The sequence below is a fragment of the Abramis brama genome, assembly GCF_963993115.1.
Source record: "Abramis brama genome assembly, chromosome: 10".
NCBI lineage: Eukaryota > Metazoa > Chordata > Actinopteri > Cypriniformes > Leuciscidae > Abramis > Abramis brama.
The window spans coordinates 23487584-23508537 of NC_139972.1; the positions used below are offsets into that span (position 1 = coordinate 23487584).

General features: G+C 36.9%; 1 protein-coding gene across 1 annotated transcript; it reads right to left on the reverse strand.

The window, feature by feature from the left end:
- Positions 1-6697: 6697 nt before the first annotated feature.
- Positions 6698-19982, reverse strand: wsb1 (WD repeat and SOCS box containing 1). Its single transcript, XM_084126144.1, has 9 exons — positions 19596-19982; positions 17958-18126; positions 16252-16523; positions 14653-14784; positions 13992-14092; positions 10176-10348; positions 9974-10087; positions 9032-9139; positions 6698-8709 (listed from the first exon to the last, which is right to left on the reverse strand). Exons 1-9 carry the CDS (start codon positions 19633-19635, stop codon positions 8547-8549), a joined length of 1272 nt encoding a protein of 423 aa, XP_083982270.1. The 5' UTR covers positions 19636-19982; the 3' UTR covers positions 6698-8546.
- Between the last annotated feature and the right edge of the window lie 972 nt (positions 19983-20954).

Consider the following 20954-nt stretch of genomic DNA (forward strand, 5'->3'; position numbering starts at 1 on the left):
TGACACAAAATATTGATTTAAAAAGGAGTTTGTTGATTTAAAAACGATTGTATTGCTTCCGCTAAAGAAAAATAGTCCGTTCAGTCGCACACTGGACGAGAAGCGCAGCGCCAGCGCCGCGTCGCGTCTATGACAACTCGAGGTATCGCACACCGGACGCACACCTTCTCAGTTTATGGCCAGCAATATTGTTATGTTTAAGGACATTATGGAATTAAGATAATGTCTGTACTATGTTATGATTGTACTGTACAATTAAATACAATCGTTGCTAAGTCTGCAGTCTGAACACTTTACCTCAGAGCGTCCGTTAACTTAATGAATTGAGAATCTCACCTGAAAATCCTATAACATCAGCAATTTTCATTCAAGCAGCTGATTTCTGTAAATGGATGTAAAACTAAATGTATATTGCAGCACAGGGTGAAGTCAGTATACATTAACTACGATTTGAGACAAATAAATGTAAATGTAATATAAAACTATGTAAATGGCGCTCTGTGGCGCGGCAGGATTTTGATCAAGGTCCTGAATGGCGCCGCCGGTGTGTGTACACTCATAGAGAATAATGTGTTCGAATTTGAAAGACGTGGCGTTGCGCGGCGCGGCGCGGGGCTTCTCGTCCGGTGTGCGAACCACAGGTGCGACCCCCTTGTCTGCTAAGTATAACACACCGTTGCCACGAAAAACAGAGCATTGCTATGGACGCAGGATTCTAACGGACTATTTGCTTTAGCGGAAGCAATACAGTCGTTTTTAAATCAATAAACTCCTTTTTAAATCAATATTTTGTGTCAAATTATTGATTTATTTGGTAGGAAGCCATGTAATAAGCGGGATAATGTAGAGCGAGGCGGTTGTTATAGCGAATAGGATCAGTGGTCGGGGTCCTGATCAGCCTGTCGGGTTGTATTCGCTATAACAACCGCCTCGCTCTACATTAGCCCTTTTTTAATTTTATTTTTATTGAATATGTATCAGATAACAAGCAGATATAAAGGACAGAACAAATAGAACTTCTACAGGATCTACATTAGCCCTTACATAATGCATTAAACGTGGAAATGACGTCATTAGACTATGCTATGACATGACTGATTGAAAAGTGTGCTAAAAAAAAAAAAAGATTGAAAAGTGTGCTCATAAAGTGACCTAGGCACACGCGAAGATACAAGCAATAGGCTAATCGTTAAAACATCGTGTCATGACCTATTTTTTTTTACAGTCTATGGTCATCATGACTGAAGTCCTTTTGTCTAGAAATTGCAACTTTTGTGAAAAAAAAGAAAAAAAAAAGGCTATCATATATATATATATATATATATAATAGCCTTTTTTATTTGCCCCCTTGGTAAATATGATCAAAGATGGCTGTAAAAAATAAATCTGCATTGTTTATCCTTTTGATATTTTATTTAAAAAAATAATAATAACCACATAAGTGTAAGTTGATCTATATTTGTATATGAGGATGCACACATTTATACTGGTGTGGTGTGTTTTGACTTGATGATCCTCAGGCTGTCTAAATGATTTGCAGCTTTGTGAATTCATCTGCTCATTTTACACTTTATAAATAGCAATCTTTCGACTCCTTAGATTGCTGGATATACAGTGCTGGTCAGAATTATTTGCCCCCTTGGTAAATATGATCAAAGATGGCTGTAAAAAATAAATCTGCATTGTTTATCCTTTTGATATATATATATTTTTTTTTTAAAGAAGCAAAAATCTAACCTTTTATTAAAATAATTGAAAGTGGGGGAAAAATCACATTATGAAATAAATGTTTTTCTCCAAAACACGTTGGGAACAATTATTTGCCCCCTTTATTAAATACTTTTTGCAACCTCCTTTTTCCAAGATAACAGCTCTGAGTTTTCTCCTATAATGCCTGATGAGTTTGGAGAACGAGACAAGAGATCAGAGATCATTCCTCCATACAGAATCTCTCCAGATCCTTCAGATTCCCAGATCCATGTTGGCGCTTCTTCTCTTCAGTTCAGCCCACTCATTTTAGGGTTCAGGTCAGGGACTGGGATGGCCATTGCAGATGCTTGGTTTTGTGCTCAGAGACCCATTTGTGTTTTAATTTTGATGTTTGTTTTTGGATCACTGTCCTGTTGGAAGATCCAAGCATGGCCCGTTATAAGATTTCTAGCAGAGGTTGTTTTGATTTTTTATCTGTTGGTATTTGATTGAATCCATGATGCCATGTATCTGAACAAGATGTCCAGGCCCTCTTGGATACTCTAAATGAAGAGTATTTCATTTTACACATGGGGTACTTTTTTTTTTTTATCCCTGTATGAACCAAATGTGTTTGCTGCCAAAAAAGCATTTTTTGTTTTTGTTTCATCAGACCATAGAACCCGTCCCGTTTGAAGTTCCAGTAGTGTCATTTTCAAACGTTCTATGGACAGATTAAAAAAAAGAGCTTAAGATGGGTTTGGTTCATACAGGGATAAAAAAGTAAATAACCGTAAATTTAACAATAATTTTTTTTACAGCACACTGTATGTCTCATTCTGTGGAGTCAATCATTCATTTATTATTCTTGTAGCAATCACAGAAAACTATATATACATAAAATATTTTTTCCTTCTCAGGGCCATTAAAATGTCTTTGTGTCTCATATGATTGATTTGATTTATTTTATTTTCACAACAAAAGCATAAAAAACAGTGTTATACGTTTCACAAAAAGAAAATGTGATGGACAATTGCCAAAAAACCCTCAAGGGGCTTAATTAGTGGCAATCTCCATAGAAACAATTATATTTAACAAATTAAAAACATATTATAAAACAATTTAAAATTGGATTTAGAGCACAAACCCATATGGAAAATTCAGACAACTTAGTAGCAACAATTTTACTCTCTGTTTAAACTGTTCGAAACCTCAATAAGTGATGTGGGAAGACTGTTCCATACCTTTGACCCTCTGTATAATATACTAAACTGTGTTTGAGTCGTACGAGAGTAGGGAGGCCTAATAAGACAACTACTACGAGTCGGATACTGATGAAATTCATTATTAAAAATAAAAATATTACAAAAGTACTGGGGAAATAACTTTTTTATAGAGCTATAAACAAATAAAGCAATTTGAAGTTGATTCACCTGGTAAACACTAAGAACACTTGCCTGAGCAAACAGTGATTGGGAGGGGTGTCTACGATTTACACAAAATATTATTCTTAAAGCTCGCTTCTGAAGTCGAAAAATAGATTCCAGTTTAGTTGGGTGGGTACTAGCAAGCAACATTACAGTAATTGATATATGGGTACAACATTGAGTAATACAACATAACTGCAACTTTTTTGTTAATCAAGTGCCGGATTTTTCCTAATATACCGACCACTTTGGCTATTTTTGTACTTATGGCGCTAATATGACGCTTCCAGGATAAAGAGTCATCTAGTATAACGCAGAGGAAACGAGCAGATCTAACATTGTTAATGGAGATATTATCAATTTGAATTTTCATTGAAGATTTAAATGTGTCAGACTTAATACCGAACAATATATAACTTTTTTTTTTTTTTATGTTGAGTGACAATTTGTTGGACTTGAACCAAGTAGATAACTTGTCAAGTTCTTCATTAACTACTTTTATTAAAATTTCAGGGTTTTTATGGGAGTAAAATACACTTGTATCGTCTGCAAATAAAATTTTCTGAAGTTTTCGGGAGTTCGTTAACATATAATAAAAATAACAAGGGACCCGGAACCCTGTGGTAAGCCGCACTGAAGGGGAAGGGGAGGGGATTCTGTCCCATTATAGTTGACAGTTTGATACCAGTCTGAAAGATAACTGGTGAACCCGAGTAGTGACTTGTTTCGTATACCATAATGTGAAAGTTTTTTTAACAGAATGAAATGGTTAACGGTATCAAATGCTTTTGAAAGATCCAGAAAAATACCTATAGTGTTTTCTTTTCTATCTTTTGCTTTGTATATCTCAGTCAAACAATGAACAAGTGCCATGTAAGTGGAATGTTGTTTCCTAAAACCATACTGGTGTACATATAAAATGTTATTTTTGTCCAGAACTTTGGACAGAGCTGGTAACACAGAAATTGGTCTATAATTGTTAAAAATAGCATGGTCATCTTCTTTGTAAACTGGTGTAATTTTTGCTATTTTCAACTCTACAGGCACAATTCCTTGGTCTAGGGAAAGATTAAAAATATAAAGTAATGGTTTAATGATATCAGGGTAAATTGCTTTTAATATTTTATGTCCTGGTGAACAGTCTTTTAAATTGATAATTATATCTCTGATCTCATCCTCGGTAACAGATGCAAAGTTAAAATCCTCAGACATTGGAAAATTCATGTATTCTAGTGGTCCAAAATGACTAGATGGAATTTTAGAAGCTAATGTTGGACCTACATCAGAAAAAAAGGCATTAAATCTTTTGGCAATTTGTTGCGGATCTGAAACAATAGAATCGTCAATCTTAAATTCGTTTTTTGTTAAGAATACAATTGATGGTTCTCCACAAGGAAGATGCATTGTTTTTATGTTCGACTAAATTCTTATTGTAATAGTGGGTTTTTGCTCCTCTTATGACATGATTTAATCTGTTTCTGTATTTTTTAAATTGCAACAGATTAAATGGAGTAGGACAAAGAATGTATTTTTTATATAATCTATTTTTTGATTTTCAGGGACTTTATGATAACTGGAGTTTATCCACGGTTTGGACAAAGTGCGTTTCAAAGGCACTGATTGGAGAGGAAAACATGAGTTGTAAACCTGAGTAACATGAAAAGGCCTTCTGAGTATCTACTTTTTGATAGGTTTCACTCCATGATATTTGCCTTACAGCGTGTCTGAAATTGATCAAATTTCTTTCACTGAAAGTTCGTCTGTATTTAATGTTTTGTAAAGGGGGGCAATTTTCACTCTCGTTAACAGTGATAAAAAATATGGGACAGTGATCAGCCACATCAATGCACAGGGCACCGGATTTCATAGTCTTGTTATACACATTAGTAAAAACATTATCTATATGAGTTGCTGAGGTATTAGTCACTCTGAAATCATAGGATTAAAGCTATAGGAATGCATAATGTCAGTAAATTCTTTGATTAACATATTTCCCTGACTATTTTCAATATTAATGTTAAAGTCACCCATTATGTAACAGTTTTTCCTTTCATTAGAAATGATATCCAGTGCATTTGAGATGTCTGTAATAAATGCAGAGGTCACTATAGATACATAAAATTATTGCTAATTTAGTTTCTACTGCTACTACTTCCGAAGAAGAATCAAAAAGCTTTTCAAAGTCACATCTTTCTTTATAATGTAGACTGGAATTAATAAACAGAAACCCCTCCACCCACCCTTCCCTCTCTACATCTGAAAATATGTTTGTAATCTTCTAAGTGAAAATACCCAGCTGTGTTATCAGTCAGCCATGTTTCAGTAAGCCCTATCACATTAAAGGTATAATTTAGATTTAAGGCAAGTGGATAAACCCTCAAAGTTTTTAGACAAACTACGAACATTAATATGAAGGAAAGAAAGGTCATTTCCAGTACTAAGAGAATTTATCAAAGTTTTAAAAGTACTTTCACAATAGTATTCAGAGGAGCCAAAGTAATTCTGTTGTAGTTGGAGAATATATTGTTTTGGTCTGGATCAGCTTTAAGCATATTGGTCTGGATATGCTTTATGCTACGGAAACATCTGGAAGTTGAGCCACTCCAGAGAGGTTGCAACATGCAAAAAACAAGCTGATAAACACAAGAAAATGTTGAGATTGATCTGGCCTCATATTCTAGGCCGTAATGTGAAACGTGCTGTACTGATTTTGTCTCTTTGAAGCTTCGCTTTTATTGGCAGAAGGTCTTAATATTTAACCCAATAGCATTACCGGTGCTAGTCAATAATAAACCCGATAATGACCTTTCATGCCTTTTGGACGGTCTAAAAACACTAAAGCTGTTCAGTAAGTTTCCACACTTTGTGGAATGTAATCAAGAAATTATATTATTTATTTTAAACTGTTTAAAAAAAATAAAAAATAAAATAAAAAGATAAATATCTAACTGCAGCAGTTTTAAGGTTGAATGCTCTTCTCTGTAAAGGAGCCTGGGAAGATTAGCACAGCTGTGAAATTCACAGTGATTCTTGTTTGTACAATCACCAACAGGGTCTGATGTCCCACTGAACAGGGAGCGTCCAACCTCTGGCTCCTGATTCAAACTTTTTTTTTCTTGCTTTTTAGCAAGTTATAAATATTCAATTATAAATAAATTTGCAATTATATATAAAATACACACATTAATATATATATTATATATGTGGATTTAGGTTTTTTTTGGTAAGAAATTAATACTTTTATATTAAATTGATTAATAAAGACGTTTATAATGTAACAAAAGTAAATGCCATTCTTTTAAAATGCATATTCAAAGAATCCTGGAAAGTTTTGACATAAATATTAAGCAGCACAACGGTTTAACACTGATAAGATTTTTTTCTTTAGCATAAAATCAGCACATTAGAATGATTTCTGAAAAAAAAATAAAAATCATGCAATACCGATACTGGCTGCTGTAAATTCAGCTTCACTGGAATAAATGAAATTAAAAAACTTAAGATTCCTTTTTATAAATACACAAATTATATTTAATACATTAAATTAAAACTTTCTAAAAAACTGCTTCAAGACAACAACACCATGTAAAATACTTTATTTCAACAACAATCCAAAAAAAAAAGAAAGAAAAAAAGTACAGTCTTGTAAAATTACTTTTGACAAATTCACTTTCTCCTGGTGAACACAGGATTAGGTATCCTGTCTAAAACAGATGGACAAATTAACTAGTTACAAAGCATCTCTATAATATTCATTAATGTTCATTAATGATTGAAAAATACCACCGCCGCATAAAATAAAAAAAATGCAATTCTAAAAATTTTGTTGGAACACTGAAGTGCATCTAATGTATCCTTTCTAGAGTTACTTTATAAGAATTTGTCTAAAGAAAACCCAATCTGTTGAACATCAGCATTCTTCATACACCCAAGCAGAATAACAGACATACATAAAGACTTTCAAGTTTCAGCCATAAATGAGGGAGAGGGAACGATAAAACTGACTCCCACATCAATAAGAACCCAAGGGGATCTTTGGCATCAGCTTTTTCAACACATTTCTATTGCCAAGACTGCTTGACTGCGGCACATTCTGTTTCCCACATTCTTAAGACCAATTGATTGACAGGCAGGGTCACATGCATATACAAACAAACCGAATAATTCCATTTTGCTCCAGGACATCCAATAATCTAAGACCCCCAAAATGACCAGTTTCTCAAAACGAGGGGTAGATGAGACACACAAAACCATCTCCACAAAACCCACATGGCTATTCATCTAGAATGCCGAAGGGTGAAAAGACTGAGGTTTGATTGTGAGTTGGGAGATTACGGTCAGGACGTGGCAATGTGTCGGGCCGGGTCCCAAGAACGGTTAAAGTGCCATATTTAATTAATAGGAGATACAGCAAATGGAGTAAGAAGTCAATAGTGTGGCATCAGTTTCGCTACTAGTTAGGTAACGTCTCATCAAACTGGCAGGCAGTCTCTCCTCAAAGCAAACTTGTGTCATTCCCCTACAAACCACTATCATCGCACAAGAGAAAAGACCATGTATGGCAGACTTTCAATACAAGCATTATAAAGTGAAGGAAAAAAATTGGAGCTACATATATACATTTATACAAACATATGTATATATGTATATATACACATACACTCAACAAAAACATGCCTTTACAAATCTCTGTACAGGTAAAAAATATACAATTTCTGGAGGAAACAAATTAGCCGATGCATTACTATAGTTTTAGGTTTGTGACGATGAACATAAGGCCACTACTGAAGCAGCATAAGCGTGTGGATGAGTTTATTTTCTCCAAAGAGGCACGTAAAGGGGAGGCACTGCCTGTGTCCCTGAACAACCAAACTCAGCTCCATCTAACACATGCACGGATTCATACACACTTTCACATTGTCACTTCCCTTCAATCCCTCTCATAGCCAGCACGAAAAAAGAAAACACTGCAGAACATTTGGGAGACAATCCCCCGTCACATTGCTTTAAACTCAGTGGAGGAATACCTTGAACTGAGGCAAAGAAAGCACCACTTTCACCCATCTTAGCAACTCTAAAGTGATGTACAAGTTGTGCCAGATGAAAAAAAAAAGAAACGCAAATCAAAAGGACAAAACGTGGTCCGCTGATATATTAAGGCTGTCTGTGAAGGCCACTACCTGATATGGGCATAGGAAAGAAAAAAAAAAAAGAAAAGAAAAAAAAAGACAAAAACAATCAACAAATAAAAAGTACTGAAATACCTGCAACTAGAAAAAGTACATTTTCAAAATAAAAAAAATAAATAAATACAAAAAGAACTGACCTCACCTACTTCAGGGGGTCTGTATGAGCAGAAAAACATTTTTATCTTTGAAGAAAGAAAATGTTTTCCTTGGTTTCACAGAGTGCCGTGGTTTGCGTTCCATGTTAAAGTGTCTTGTAGGCCAGGTAGTCTTGCATGGAGAAAGGAATGGGCAGCGTATAAACCTGCTGTGTGGGCATGACTCGCCGCAGGGTCATACGGCACAGGTGCTGGAGGCTCGCAATGCTGTGTGGGGAAGCCCAGAAATGCACACTGCCATCACGAGACCTGCAAGAAGACGAACAGAAGGATTTAAGTGTATTCGACTTGCCATTGAAACATTCTACTGTTTTAGTAAACTTAAACAAACATCATGATCAAACTGGGTCTTGCTGTGTTAGTACAATACTAGTCAATTGAACTGTCAGATTGCTGACATGCAGAAAAGTTTGAGGGTATAAAATTAATATACAAAGAAATCTGCAGAACCGGTTTGCTGCAAGTTATTTTTGGCATCACAGCAAAACTGAAGAACAGTTAGAAAGGCAAGACACGGATTTGATCATTTATGTAGTAACACGATCCACCAAACAGTGGAACAGATTCGTACCCAGCAGCTAAAACACTTCCGTCAGTAGAAAAGGCACAACAGAGGCCATTAGTGAGAGGGCCGATGGCTTGTGGACTCTTCTCACCGATGCTCCAGAAACGCACCAGCCTGAAAAATGTAAATACACGTTGACTTATTCACAACTGTGGTTTGCATTGTCTTGCAAATGTAATTTTAAAGTATACAAAGCATAAAACTCAAAGTATGACATTTCAATTAAGGATAGTATAAAATTAGACAAAACTTTGGGGTCAGTAAATTTCTTTAAAAGAAATTCATACTTTTATTCAGCAAGGACACATTAAAAAAGTGACAGTAAATATATTTATGACGTTACAAATTCTTTTTTATTTGAAATAAAAGCCTTTTTTTCCCCCGTTAAATCAAAGAACCCCGAAAAAAAACTATTTTCAGAATTTCTAGAGAATCAAATCAGCATATTAGAATGATTTCTGAAGGATCGTGTGACACTGAAGACTGGAGAAATTATGCTGAAAATTCAGCTTTGCCAGACATTTTTAAATAAAATAAACATCTAATATTATAATATTTCACAATATTACTATTTTACTGTATTTTTGACCAAAGGAATGCAGCCTCGGTGAGCACAAGTGAACTGTAATCTAAAAACAAAATAAATCATACATTAATTAATGTAACATTCTTTCTCCGCCATTTTGTAGAGCACAAATAGTTTCATTCTCTCAGTACAAGAGAGAATTCTCTCCACCCAGAATCAGCAGGAGGCACGGCGAAGGCTAACTGGGCGCCTCATAGTGATTAATGGATGTCATATGAGAGGCATGTGATCTTTCCCAGAAAGAGGCCCTGCTACAAATCACACACTCCTTCCTGAACCCCTGTCGCTTAATGCAGGCTACTAACTGCAAACGAACTATCGAGTTTTTAAGAGCAAATAAACAACGATTTGCATGATCTCACCTGTCATCGGTGACGCTGGCAATGTGACGACCGTCGTGACAAAAGGCAACGGAGCGAACCCATCGATCATTTGCTCCTCCTGCAAATATGGGGGAGGGAGGAGGGAAGAGATGCCTGAAGGGAAGACAAGAGATCAGTCAAATAACATGACCACACCAAGCAGAAGTTTAGAAAAGAAAAGGTGGGGAAGCAAGTCACACACCCCAGCTCAAACAGAACAGTGGCTGTGTGAGGGTCCCACACTATGATACGAGTGTCGTAGGAGGCGGTAGCCAGCAAGGCCCCGTCAGGAGAGAACTCGCAGGACACCACGTCGTTATGATGGCCCTCCAGCTTTCGGATCAGAGTATACTTATCCATGTCCCACAGGAAGACCTGCAATGGAAGAAACGCGTTATAGCCAACTGTGTTTTCCACACAGATCAGAGACAAAGAATTCAAACAAAGAATTAATTAAAATTAAACAGCAAGATCAAAATGTGCTCAGTGTCATTTAAGCAAAATCTTAAGCGCTAAAAACCAAACCCAGTAAAAAGTAGCACATGCCAATGAAACAGCAAGGCTTAGTTGCACAAATGTCAATCTCTAGCAAGACTTAATAAATAACATCACAGCTCAATTTTTCAAATTTAAAATGTAAGCTACAAATGTGCATTGAAACACATACATATCAAATTATATTTAAAACATTTTTCCAAGAATTACTACATAATGTGGAAATTTAAAAAAAATACAAATAAGTAGTAACTTAAGGTAACATAATGTTACTCCACTGGCATCCCCTTTCAGTTTTAGTTCACTTGAGTTTACAATAGGCTTGCACCGCGCCGGCGGAGGCCTACGAAGAGACACAGATACTGCAAAAGAAGAGAACATTTGATGGCCAAAAGGTTGACGCCTTTGGCAAACACACAATACAGACACGTCACAACTGCAAACTCTACTAATGAATCAACCATGAGTTTCTAGTGCTTATAACTTTCTAGTGCTTATTTTGCTCAAGCACAATTTTATGACTTTAGAAATGATCACGATTTAAGAAAGTGTAAAGGTGTGGTCACATGCTGTTGGCAAATTTTCATGGACGAAATCTAATAATTTCAATAGGAATTCATGCAATCGGGAAACCGAGTGTGGACGAAAGATTCTCGCTTAAGCTGCGTTTCCACCGCAGGAATTTTACCCAGGAACTAGGGACTTTGGGGTGGTACTCGGTGTGTTTACACCGCAGGAACCAGGGTCTAAATGAAGTTCCGGGTAAATATTTCCCCCTCCGAAAGCCCCTACTCGCGAGGTAGTACTTTTTCAAAGTTCAGGAACTTTCAGGGGTGGGACTTGGGCGCTGAACATGCTGATTGGTTGAGTTCATGCCGCATTTTGATTGGTTGACTCCACGCAGCATTTTATTCAACCACCATCTGTTGCGGTGAGTGCAGTAACAGTCGTCTGCTATTCGAATCAACAATGGAGTTTAAAAAAATATGACAGATGGACAGACGACGAGGTTCAGGCTTTATTAAGCTTAAATTCAGAGGATGAAATACAGTGGGAACTGTAAAGTTGCGCACAGTCCTACATCACCGGACTATTTGCCTAATCTTCACGGTACTTTAGATCGTAGTGGAAAAGCGGCTAGCAACAGGTCTGGGGAAAAAAAAAGTTCCTGGGACAAACTGTTCCAGGTAATTTCGGTGGAAACGCGGCTATAGATTCCACAACAGGTTAAAAAACAACAGGAATAGAAAGCTGCTTGATTTGACAATAGACAAGAAAACCTTTTTTTTACCACTATTAAAATATTGGTAAAAAAATGTGACAATACACTAATGTGTATTGTGTCACATTCACTAATGTGACCACACCTTAACAGTGTATTTCTGAGTGCCAAGTAGTCAAGCTTCCTTTATGGTTATTAGTGTTAAGGAAATATTATTTTTTATTTTTCATAAGCTACAGACATTGCACTTGAGCAAAAGTGTACATATTATTCAATAGCTATTTGCAATATAAACATTTTGGTGCTGGTGGAGAAACTACAACGGTGCGTACACAAGGCTAATGTCCCATTTTCTCTAACTTTGCAATGTGAGATGAAAGGGCTTCAGGGTGCATGACTACTGCATTCCAGACTAAGCCAAGCCAGATATCTTGCACACAGAAGAAACGTTACAGCCTTTTTTGGAAGTTGTACTAGTGCAATTTTAACTACTGTAGGTAAAAAAAAAAATGCTATTATTATTGAGTGGTACCTTATAAATTAGGACAAACCATGCTGGTGTTTGCTAAAGCTCTTGGGTCGACATCATTGAAACAGACTCTGCTTTGAGAACATGATAAATTAGGTTATTCACAAATGGAAAACAAAATGTGCTTTCAAATAGCAATTGCAACCAGCATGGAAAGTACCCACAGGTCTTGCTTCTGGTGGCTTGACGCAACTGGCAATGATACATTTGCGTAACCCGTTTTCTCGATCAGAGCAATTCCACATTAGACTGACATAATCGATTTGCAGGCAGCCTGTTGAGGCACAAGGAGCCCTTTCATTGCTCACACATACAAACAATGCTCCAAATCCCCCCCTCAACTATTAACCCCATTACAAAAACATCTGACTAGGCATTACGTACAGAAAAATTGACCAGCGGCCGAGCGTTGCGACTCAAGGGTGTAGTGAGTTCAGTTAACAAAGGCACTAATGAGTAGGAAGGGGCTCTACTGGCTGGCTTGTGTACACATACAGCAGACACAATGCCTAGATCTCCTGCTTTAAGGGTAAATGTGGAGATGATAGGAATGCTACTGAATATATAGAGATGGAAGGAAATTAGGAAGGGAAGTAGGGGGTAGGAGAGGAGGGGGATCTCACTGTCAACTCTTTTGAGAGACAAGGTAAAAGAAGTGAGAACTGTGACAGCGGGAGGTAGACAGACATGGAGCAGAACCTACGTACAGGAAGCCCTTGTGGGCAGGAGCATGGAAGCCCCTGGGGCGTGGGCACGGGCACATGAGCGTCCAACGGGGGCCGCGATGGCAGCCGTGCCCCGCGTGGTCCGCACCGGCTGCTCTATATGTCAGCGCGGCGCTTCCCTCAAAATCACTCAAACACAGAGCTCTGCCACCACCTGGGACAGGGAAAGCAAGACACTTATGGACACACACAACCGTAAAGTTCAACCACTGCAGCCTGTTCATGGAAGGAGAGTTAAATAGGATCCAGAAAGACTCGTCCTGGTTTCAGAGACGTCTTATTGACAGCTGGAAAACTTTGCTTGTTGTGCCTTTAAGGGCTTTCACATGCAACCAGCATGACAACTATGTCATTCTATGTCATTTACTGTTCAAAAGTTTGGGACTGGTAATATTTTTTTTAACATTCTTAAAAGGCGGCTGCATTTATTTGATAAAAAAAATACAATATTTATAATTAAAAATCTCTTCTATATTAATATATCTTAAAATCCATTTTATTCCTTTGATGGCAAAGCTGAACTTTCAGCACCATTAATCCAGTCTTTAATGTCACTATCTTTACGGTCACAATTTAATGCATCTTGCTGAATAAAAGTAAATATTTCTTTAAAACTTTTTTTACTGACCCCATACTTTTAAGCACTTATGTTCTTGATGCCAGTTGATAACAGAGTTAATATCACTAATATGTACATGGGAAAAATCATTACTACTGTCATTATATATTATTCAAATTGTTTTTTAAAAGGGATGTATATCGTGCATGTCTTAGCATGTATTAGCATGTTATTAATAGAATAATGGAGTGGAGGAGAATTGTGAGCTTTTTGCATTTCTATCAACATGTGCATAATAATCAGGCACCCATTTGTTTGAACAACAACAAACCAGAAATCAAAACTACAAGCAGGGTTTATAGAAGCAGGTTATGGCACTGAGCATTGTGATGATATAAAGATTCATTTAGCACTCATTGATTGGACTATTAACAGAGAGAAACACACCAAACAAGTAATAAAGAGGAGGAAAGAACTGCAAAACATACCGCTTTGCCTGCGCCTACGGAACAAAGGACCGATGAATCAGGTGAGAAAGCACTGCAGTAGACCCAGTTTTGATGACCACGGAGTACTTTCACCATGTTACCTATTAGACAAACAATTTAGACTGTTAAGGGTATAGCAATAGCTTTAGCTAGCTTTGTTCAAATTTTTAGTTGGTCATCATATTATTTCATAGCAAAAAACTGTTAAAGAAAAAACTGTTTGCAAATGCAGTGAGCTCCATTTTATCTCACAGTTTCCAGCATATAAATAAGATTAATTTGATCCTGTTATAAAAGCAAGTTTGTCCTAGGATTTTGCAAGAAAGAGAAAATATCAGCAAGCATTCCTTTGGGCTTGACATTTAATTATTTTCCATCTAACCCTCCCAGCCCAAGTGCCAGAATCTTTGAGTGAGTGTGCACATGCAGACTTGAGCAAGTATGTGTGATGGACTCCATGGAGATCAGATGAAAATAAAAACAAAGCAGCTTGCTGTGCAGGAAACTTCTACTGCAAAGACTTTGCAGTTTGGGGTTACACACCATATAGCCGTAGCCTGTTAATATTAATATGTAAAGAACTTAAAGTTGTGCCATTTTACAGAACTAATTATTCCAATGTGCCAAATTACTCAAACAAAAATCAACATTTGTTCCTCACCGTCATCTTTGAGGTCCCACACACGTAGGGTCTTGTCTCTCGATGCAGAAACCAGTACTAAACTCCCATCTGGGGCAAACGTCAGGTCCCGCACAATGTCTGTGTGGTCCATCAGGTTCAGCAATAGCTTTCCTGTACACAAGAAAACAAAACTGAGGATAAACACTAAAGCACAAAGTCCAGGCTAATCGATTCAAACTGCATCAAACTTTCACACAAATTTCATTTCACTTTTTAGAAAATATTTAGTCTTCTTAAGAATCAAAGAGAGAAGGATTATGCGTGTGGCTTTACACTTATGCAGGTGTCAAAAAGGCATTTCCCAAGGCGTCTCAGAAATACAGTAGGTTATACACCGGATTAAGCTCTTTCTTTGTGAACAGTATTGAATTGCCTTGAGGCATATGGAAGTACAATCACGGACACCTGCCAGGCTAATCCACATTAAATCCCTACAGTTAGTTGCACCTACAGTAACAAATCTTTCACATGTAATTCTGGAAATATAATTGGGGCTTAGTAACAGGGCCTATTTGCAACCTGTCAAACGTGATAACATACATTCACTTAGCTATGTGAATGACGGGTATATATGGCACAAATCCTGTCAAGATACTTTACAATACACTGCTATCAGATTTCCAGCATGTTTTCAAAAAGGGGAAAAAAATATAAAGGCTGCTGGAGGAGGAGTCTCGCACCCGAAAAGAACAAGTCTGCTGGGTAAATTTATGCCATTGCGGTTTTAGCTAGAAGGGAGGTGGAGTCATCAACTGAAGAAAACATCTCTATCCCCTCAGAACAACCAATGGCAATGTCTGTACAGGACCTGCCCACCTATTAATACATTTTGCAGCTGAGCAAAAATTAATTATATAACTTCGAAGAGCTGCCAGTTTTTTCTGAAGTCAACAACTACCTCTTAGTTTTAGGTTTTCCGATAGCAGATTTACACGTTATGATCATTAGAACTGTGAAAACTGAAAAAGCAGAAACTCAGTGGCCAAGGAACGAATGGCGAAGCGGTTCAAAGGTTCATAAAGTAGAGAGATGTATTGTGAAAGGGAACAGGAGACCTCAAAGGCCGAGCAAATATGTACTAAAAATAATTTATTACTGACTGGCGACTGCATAAAAATAAAAATAAATTGTCAGGAGGTGTATACAAGAGACACATTTGGAAAACATTGATGGAAGTACGATTAAGATCATGTCAACACCTTATATAACCACCACCTCCCCTCTCTCTCACAAACATGTGCGCACACACGCTTCTGTTGGGAAAATGAAAAACAGGAAGCGGGCATAGAGAAGTGTTAAGAGAGGAGAGAATGGGTGGACTGTGATTTCTAAAACATTAACTCAGTAGCACTGAAACATCAAAAAACTACAACAACTACTCAATGATTAATAAACACATTAACCTACCTCTGTTTAATAGTATTAATTGTTAGGATTCTGTAAACAAAATCACCTGGACAAATGTTAATGCTGAATGACCTGCAACCTCACTAATACTAATTTTCCAGTTGCTTAAACTGATTAACACACTAGATTAGCCTGTGATGCTTGAGTCTGACACACCGAGAGGAACCTCACCTGTATAGACGTCCCAGATTTTGATACGGCCATTGTTGAGACCGGTGGCAAGCAGCAACTGGTCCTGTCCGAACTTGAACCGGTGCCATTCGATATTAACGCAGCGACTCTGCTTCTCGGGAACAGAAGAGCCAAAGGCCAGGCCCCACACAATGTCACCACAGTCGATAGTGTGCTCTCTGGGCTCGCCTGGCAGCAGACTGCCCTCACTGTTCTGCCGGGAGAGGCGTTGAGGACCTGCACAGCTCGACCGATCTTCCTTCCTTACAGAACTAGAGTTAGGGAAAGAGGGAAAAAATATTGCTGTGTGTTGTTGGTATGAGAATCATGTCTCCTCTGCTTGATGTAAACTGACAACAAATTCTCTTTGATAAATTAAGAACAGCAAGAGGATGTTTTACTTCTAAAAAATGTTATCTAGTGCGTCATCTGTTGAAATAAGCTGAACGTTTTAACTGTTAGGAATATTTGAACACTGAGTAAACTCCCAGGAAGCCTAAGAGATTACAGAAGTGTTGCATCAACTTTGACCCACTTAACGTCCCTTACCCAAATCTACAAGCTCTTGTTCATGAAACTCAACAAGTCTGAGGTTCTGGAATCATTACAAGAGGTTATTGTGTGAATACAAAGCAGGCGCTGCAGAACTGAAACAGATAATGCCTGCCACGTGTCCACTCAAGCTTTTAATAGTTTCTGCTTTAGCATTAAAGGAACTGTCGCTCAAAAATAAATTCTGTCATTTCTCACCCCTATGTTTTTATCCTTTTTTTAATTTGTTATTTTAGTGCATCAAGTTCAACTAAACAAAAATTAGCAATGGTGCCTAGGCAACTAGCTGAAATAAGTTCTTTATTTCAGTTGACAATTTTTTTAAATGGTTTTAGTTAACTACAATAACCCTGACTGCAAATGCATTTCTCCTTATCGTTTCTGAATTTTAGTTCAGTGATAACCATTCCTAACTAAACTTCATTTAACAGCTGCCACATATTGTCCTTTGTGTGTACAACTACTAATAAAGTTACTACACTTAAATGTACAACGACTGAAAAATGTTTTACAATACCATGCTTCTCTTTTATGGAGACAACATAAAAAAAACTGTTTGTTTTACTTCAAACTATTGTAAATTCTCTGTTAAAATTTTACCCTGTGTCTGCATGATTCATGTTGCAATGATATTTTTGGTGTTTTTATGAAGGCTACTAGCATGAGCACAAAAATTCTGTAATAAAAGCACAATATACATTCTTTTCCCAGAAATGCAGAACAACATTTAATATACTGACTGCAGAAAGAAAAGTTAGGATTTTGCAGCCAACTCTATTTACATTAATATTGGCAAAGAGAAAAAGTAAAGAAACAGCCCCAAAAATTGCATAGTTCAAGGCATGCAGCCAAAGGGCAATGATGTGAACCTCATAATGAGGACTTCACATTCAGAACAGGACAAAGGCTGGTTGGCAGGGCTGCACGCTGGCTCGACAGTGGTCTCTAAATCCACAGGGTAAGGTGAGATGACCTATGCTGTGCCACTGAATGCTAAACAAGCCCAAACACTGGGCGCCACCATGTGAAAGCTCAGAGGACCAGACCAGACAACCAGCACACGCGTAGACTGCCTTTGTCAGTCCATCAACAAACAAGCTGTATTGTAACAATTCACCATAGAGGGAAACAAAGAGATCAGTGTGTATACTCACAAGCTGGCTAAGCAATTTTTCCATGGTACAAGTCTCACTATTCGATGCCCTTGAGACCAAGCAAAGTAAGAACCATCAGGTGCAAAAGCTACAGTCCAAGTCTCCCGTCCAGACTTCTGGTCAAAGGGAGCAACTGGAGGTATGAGTTCCCCGATGAACTTAGCTTTACCTGTTGCAACAGAAAGCACAGTTTAAGCCTTTAAAACACAAAGCACATTTTAAGTCTTTAAAACTTTTTATTAAACATGCCCCTGGTTACAGAGACAAGGCTTAAGCCTAGTCCCAGACCAAAATGCATATGTTTGAGCTGGTTTAACTGAAAGCAACTTGCACTGATATATCTTTAAATGTGTTAGTGCCATTGTTGTCTCAAGATGAACACCAGTAATGTTTTTTTCTAATGTAGGCCATGTTTTTTAAAAGTCACTTAAATGTCCTTATTGAACTAAGGCCTAATCCTGGCTTAATCTAAGCCCTGTCTGTGAAACCAGGCCAAAATATTGAATGTGTTACAGCAAAATGTGTGAATTCATAACTAGTTATATTTTAACTGCATTTTCACCTACTTTTGCGAATTAAAAACCTATTCAATTGAAAAAGAGTTTAAATGGATAGTTCATCCAACAAAAAAAAAAAAAAAATCTCTCATAGTTTACTTACCCATGTGTCATTCCAAACCTGCATGCCTTTCAAAAGATATGTTTGTAACCAGTTTGTACGGAGAAAAACAATTTTTTTTTTTTTGTGCAAAATATCTTTTTATGCTCCACAGAAGAAAGAAAGCCAATGTAAATGATGACTAGTAGACTAGTAGATGACTGAATTTTCATTTTTGGGCAAACCATCCCTTTAAATTTAAATTCCTTTATTTAATCTAGGATCATCTAGTAAGCAATCCAATAGTTAATTCACTAGTAACTATTCATTAGATTCTAGTAGTAAATATTTAACAATTTCAATGCATAACGTACTAGTAATCAGTTAATGTCTGAACCACAAATCCTGCAGAATTCAGTGACATTAGCAATTTCTTACCAGCAACAATAAAATATTTACTTGTCTCTACCAGGATAATGACTGGGAACTAGTACCACATAGTGACAAACTGAATAGATACTAGACACTATATGAATTCGCCAAGGATATTAGAATTTAAAAAACACAAGTAACATATTGTTATTTCTCCTGAAATGTTAAGTTTATACAATTAACGTTTATACCACATAAACGTGTAGTTCACATGGTGACTCACTGGTGTGGTGATGGTGAGTCATTATGTGAGTGTGTGGCGGTGGGGGAGGGTTACTGTCGACGCAATCTGGGTGTGTGGACATTGGGCTCAAGAAAGCACGCGTCGCGCACAACAACTCAGTATTTTAAATAACGGCCAATGTTTTTCCGTCACATTTTAATAAACGTAATACGTTTGTTTGAGTTCTATCATTAATATGATATAGCCTAGACACGACACACTGAAATGAGTACTCCATCAATTCATAGCTGCACAAATGTAAATACGCAATATATAATATATTATACATACGGAATACACACGTTTCAAAAGGAAGACGCGTTTAAACTTAACTAAAGCAAGACCCGCCCCCATTCACAGCAGTGGCAAAGAATCCAAAAACTCACCTATTTCATTTTCGTTGACAAAATCTGGGAAGCTTGCCATCTAAATCGAAGCGAGTCTCTTCAATCTAAATCTTCTTGGTTAACTAAATAAAGGCGTTGAAATGTTTGCGTGGGACAAGAGGAATAAGCAGTTTTCGCGTGTCTCCAGTGAATGCGACGCGTCGCACGTCGACGCAACGCTGCCTATATTTACATATACGACTGTTTGGAAAATAGACAATTGTATGGTCTTTGAAGTACAACTTGAGTTTAATAAAACTGACAATTAAACAAAGAAAATTAGCGAATAATAGACTAGTCCCTTAAACCGCGTATCGCTCAGCTTGAGTTGCAGTGTATTGTAATGGCTGCGAGAGTCCTCCTTAGGTTTTGAACACACACATTTATGGGCGGGATACTCTGGCGACGTCATAACAGTTGCCGAGGCAACGGAGGAGCGCCGCTCTCTGATTGGCCCAAAGCCGTTTACGCGTGGTCTTTGATTGGCTGGTCACTCGAGAATATGAATGGAATGGATTCGTGAAATACGTGCTGATAAGGAGTGTGACGATGAAGCGCTAATCCAGTGGTGAATTCAAATCTTTGTCCCTGAAAGAGCAACATAATCACTAATTAGGTGATGAAATTGCTTGATAGGTTTCAGGAATTTAAAGTAAAATGTATTTTGTTTTATTATTTATCCACTGTCCCTGTAATGGCTCGTGTTGTGAAAAATTCCACGTAAGCATCTAGAGAACAAAGAAAATTTTGTTAGTATAGCAGCTATGTTTCATATAAATTATTTAGTTGATCAGAAACTCCTGTTGAAGTAGGCCTATTTCTCTACAATGTTACAACAAAAAAGTTTCAGTATTTCTCTATAATGTTACAATGAAAATATAGGTGTCTTCAGCATTATATTAAGAATTATATTGTTTTTCAGAATTTTACTTTTAAAAATCTTAATATTAATCACGGATTAATTTACCAACAGTTTAACACATTAGTAGGTATTTAATTATCTGAAGAATACATTAACAACATATATATGTTATATATAAATTTTATCTTCACCATAATGGTACGGTTGCATATACATTTTTTTTCTTACAATAAATCCATACAATATGTATCTTATTTTATCATATTATTTTTCAAAGTTGTAAATAAAATACAAATAATTGGAGTATGTTTTAGAAGAAAATACTCAGTCTGTATACTTCAAAATTTCACATTTAATTAATTGTATTACTTGCCGTCTTTGTCATTACTTGTGAAATTTACTAGCAATTTCTGAGTTAAAATAGTTTCAAAGCCAATTTGTTTTTAACTCTGATATTCTTTGAAACAAAATGGGTGGGAAAAAAAACAATATTGCAC